This window comes from Otolemur garnettii, unplaced genomic scaffold, assembly GCF_000181295.1.
Source record: "Otolemur garnettii isolate 467f Iridium unplaced genomic scaffold, OtoGar3 scaffold01183, whole genome shotgun sequence".
NCBI lineage: Eukaryota > Metazoa > Chordata > Mammalia > Primates > Galagidae > Otolemur > Otolemur garnettii.
Genome location: NW_003853578.1, coordinates 1 through 3,482, shown reverse-complemented (window position 1 = coordinate 3,482; position 3,482 = coordinate 1). Strand labels below are relative to the sequence as shown.

Genomic DNA, 3,482 nt, shown 5'->3' with positions numbered 1-3,482 from the left:
GTGTGACAATCTCTGAATTCTATGGTTCCCCCAAATCCACTGTAAATCAGCCATTTATATGCTCAGCAAGATCATGTCTATTTGCTTAACCCTCCTCTGCTATTATTCACAATAAGTGCAAATTGTCTTTAGATTTCACGGATTCAATAGTGTCAAATTCTTTGGCAGCTCAGAACAGATCTTTGTGGGACATTTGGACTTGGACAAATTATCTTACTTTTTTTTTTAAATATTTATTTTATTTTATTTTATTTATTATATTTTTGGGGATAGAATCTCACTATGTTATCCTCGGTGCCCTTGGTAGAGTGCTGCTGTGGCATCACAGCTCACAGCAACCTCCAACTCTTGGACTTAAGCAATTCTCTTGCCTCAGCCTCCCAAGTAGTTGGGACTACAGGCGCCCACCACAAGGCCCGGCTGTTGTTGTTGTTGTTGTCATTGTTGTTTTAACAGGCACAGGCTGGGTTTGAACCCATCAGCCCCGGTGTATGTACTGACAACTAACCACTGAGCTATGGGTGCCGAGCCATTCTTACTATGTTTTTCAGCACTCGAAACAAAACAACATCAAGGATATCTGCTCTTGTTTGAAATCAGTATCAACAGAAGTAGTTGACGTGGTATCAGAACTTAAAAAATCATCCAACCTTATGATTATGGGAAAATTAATGTCTCTATAGATCATTGTCGTTATAATAGTGATGTTTATTCTATACATCTGTACAGTCACTAATTCCAAAACCAGCTTTTTGAAAGCAGTTGTGAATAACATTTAGGGCATTTGTGTTCCACATAGCAGTAAGATTCTTCACTGGATAAAGAACATGACATTTTTAAAAAAGTCTTTAGTGAAGATATTTTTTCTTATTTCACATAACATACTAGTGCTTACAGCATAAAAGTTGTGATGATTAATTACACCTTCATCTAATGATTGTATATAAATTGTACTGAAAGGCAAAAAAGATGTTGCATGTCTAGTTGCTTTGGGTGTTCAAAATCAGATTTTGTTTATTTTGGTAAGTCATTCTACTATCTAATTGTAGGGACCATTTCCTGAATATTCTTATAGGCATCAGGGTATTCAACACACACACACATATTTGTGTTTATAAAGGGGATTTTCAAATTTCCCTACAAATGGTTCTACTGTCTCTATTATCAGTATCACAGCACAGTAAGACTTTTACTATTTTTAAAAAATATTTTAAAGACAGAGTCTTGCTTTTTCACCTGGGCTAGAGTGTAGTGGCATGATCATAGCTGACTGTAACCTCAAACTCGAGTGATTCTACCATCTCAGCCTCCTGAGTAACTGAGATTACAGACATGCACTACTGTGCTGGGCTTTAAGACTTAATTCTCTCCACATATATGTATGTGTGTACATATATGTATACATATTCACAAATATCCTTCTATCTGAGGGAACCATTGGCTCAGAAGAAAGACTTGGTTACTTATTTCAGTGCACTGATAGATGTGGGGGTTACTAAATACAAAGTTTTAAGAAGTTGGAAAACTGTTCAGTGTAAATTTTCTATATGGCCACAAAGGGGCAATGCTGTTTCAAAGAAAATTACATATCTTCGTCATATAGCCAGAGATTATCTTTAAATAGTAAATTTAAAGTCTAGTAAATTTTAATCATCTAGTCTTCTCTAATTTATTACTAGTCTAGTAAATTTTAATCACCTAGTCTTCTCTAATTTATTACTACTTGAATATATGTATACACACATATAATGTATCTATATATATGTATACATCTATCTAAATGGTATCTGTATTAAGGTTGAAAAATATGACTATGTAAGTCAACCCTTCTTTGAAGGATACACGATATACTTCCAGGCTGCATCATGGCTCTAATATAAATTTGAAGTATTTTTACCCACACATAATCCAACCTCTAGCTACTCTAAGTTAAACTCTACAATTCCCTTGTTCTGTTCCATGACTTTAGCTTGTAATGGAATATTATAGTAGTCAGTGTTTGTTCTCAGTTAATTTCATTAGCATTTCTAATGAAAAAAAGAAATATCACTACACATGCTAATCTATAGCTTCATGCTAATCTTTAGCTTCCTATTGTAGAATAAGGCAAGGTCTCTGACACATTCAGCTGTCCTACCATGTGATTTTTAATACCCTAAAAAAATATAAGGAAAAGGTAGAGGGGGATTGAGGAGAGAAATTTTAAATTGATCTTTGTCTATGTGTAAGGAGAGGATTTCTGATTTCCAACAAATGTATTTTTAGCAATTCTAAATGTGGACAAAATGGGGAAGTGCTTCCTTTAACAGAAATGGTTTAAGTGAAAGTACTTGTGAAAGGGCGGGGCCTGTTGAAAGAATTCAACCCAGCAAGAACAGAGTCAGGAGAAAACTGTTGGAGTTGTTCCTGAGCTCTGGTGCCAGGGGAGATGGACAAGATCCTGGAAGCATCATTTTTAATTCTATGGCTTCAACTATGCTGTGAGTTGTGGAAGAGAAAAGCAGGCTATGTTGCTAATTGGGTGGATGAGAAAACTGGGGTAGAGAAAAACTTATGCAGGCAAAAACTAAGAAGGAAATATTATTTAGGAGGCCTAATGACTTTCTGTTATTTTTCTAAACAGCGGTGAGTGGCCAAGAGAAGGGAAAAAGTGACCAACAGCAGGTGAAACAAGATCCTCCATCTTTGGTAGTCCAAGAAGGACATACTTCAGTTTTGAAATGTACTTATGAGAACAGTGCTTTTGACTACTTCCCATGGTACCGGCAATTCCCTGGGAAAGGCCCTGCATTTTTGATAGCTATACGTTCAGTTAAAAGGGAAGAGGAAGAAGGAAGATTCACAGTCTTCTTCAATAAAAGTGCCAAACACTTCTCATTGCACATAAGGACTTCACAGCCTGGAGACTCAGGCACCTACTTCTGTGCAGCAAGCACACAGGGCTCTCCAGGCACCTGCAGCCTGTACTGAAACCTCTAGCTGAGGCTCTAGGCACACCTGGCAGTGGGGACTTAGACAGGCAGATGTGTGGACTAGTTTTCGTTTGCATGTAGAGGTGATGAAATAATGTATAAACCCAGTATGAGAGGTGGTTATTAAGGTAAACAAAAGAAATTTAGCTTAATGAATGACCAAATTGTAAAATTTTTTTCATAATAGTTGAAGTATTTGAAGTTGTTTTAAGCTTTCAGCCAGTTGTGGAGATACTAACATTTATACATTGCTGTGGGAATGCAAATTGGTATGACATTTGAAAGCCATAAGGCAGTTTCCTACAAATTACTCTCAACACATGATCAGAAATTCCTCTGCTAAGTATTTATCCCAAATAAATAAAAACAAGGCCAAGCATGGTGACTCATGCCTGTGATCTTAGCACTCTGGGAGGCCCAGACAGTGGATTGCTTGAGCTCAGGAGTTTGAGATCAGCTTAAGCAAGAGAAAGACCCCATTCTAAAAACAGCTGGGCTTTGTGGCAGGCA

At 37.0% G+C, this 3,482-nt stretch overlaps 1 gene segment (V, D, J or C); it reads left to right on the top strand.

Annotated features, from left to right (window-relative positions):
- The first annotated feature begins 2,428 nt into the window (after positions 1-2,428).
- On the top strand, positions 2,429-2,970 carry LOC100948185. The segment is given in 2 exon segments: positions 2,429-2,480; positions 2,624-2,970. Coding segments are annotated over 2 exon segments (399 nt in total).
- Positions 2,971-3,482: the final 512 nt, after the last annotated feature.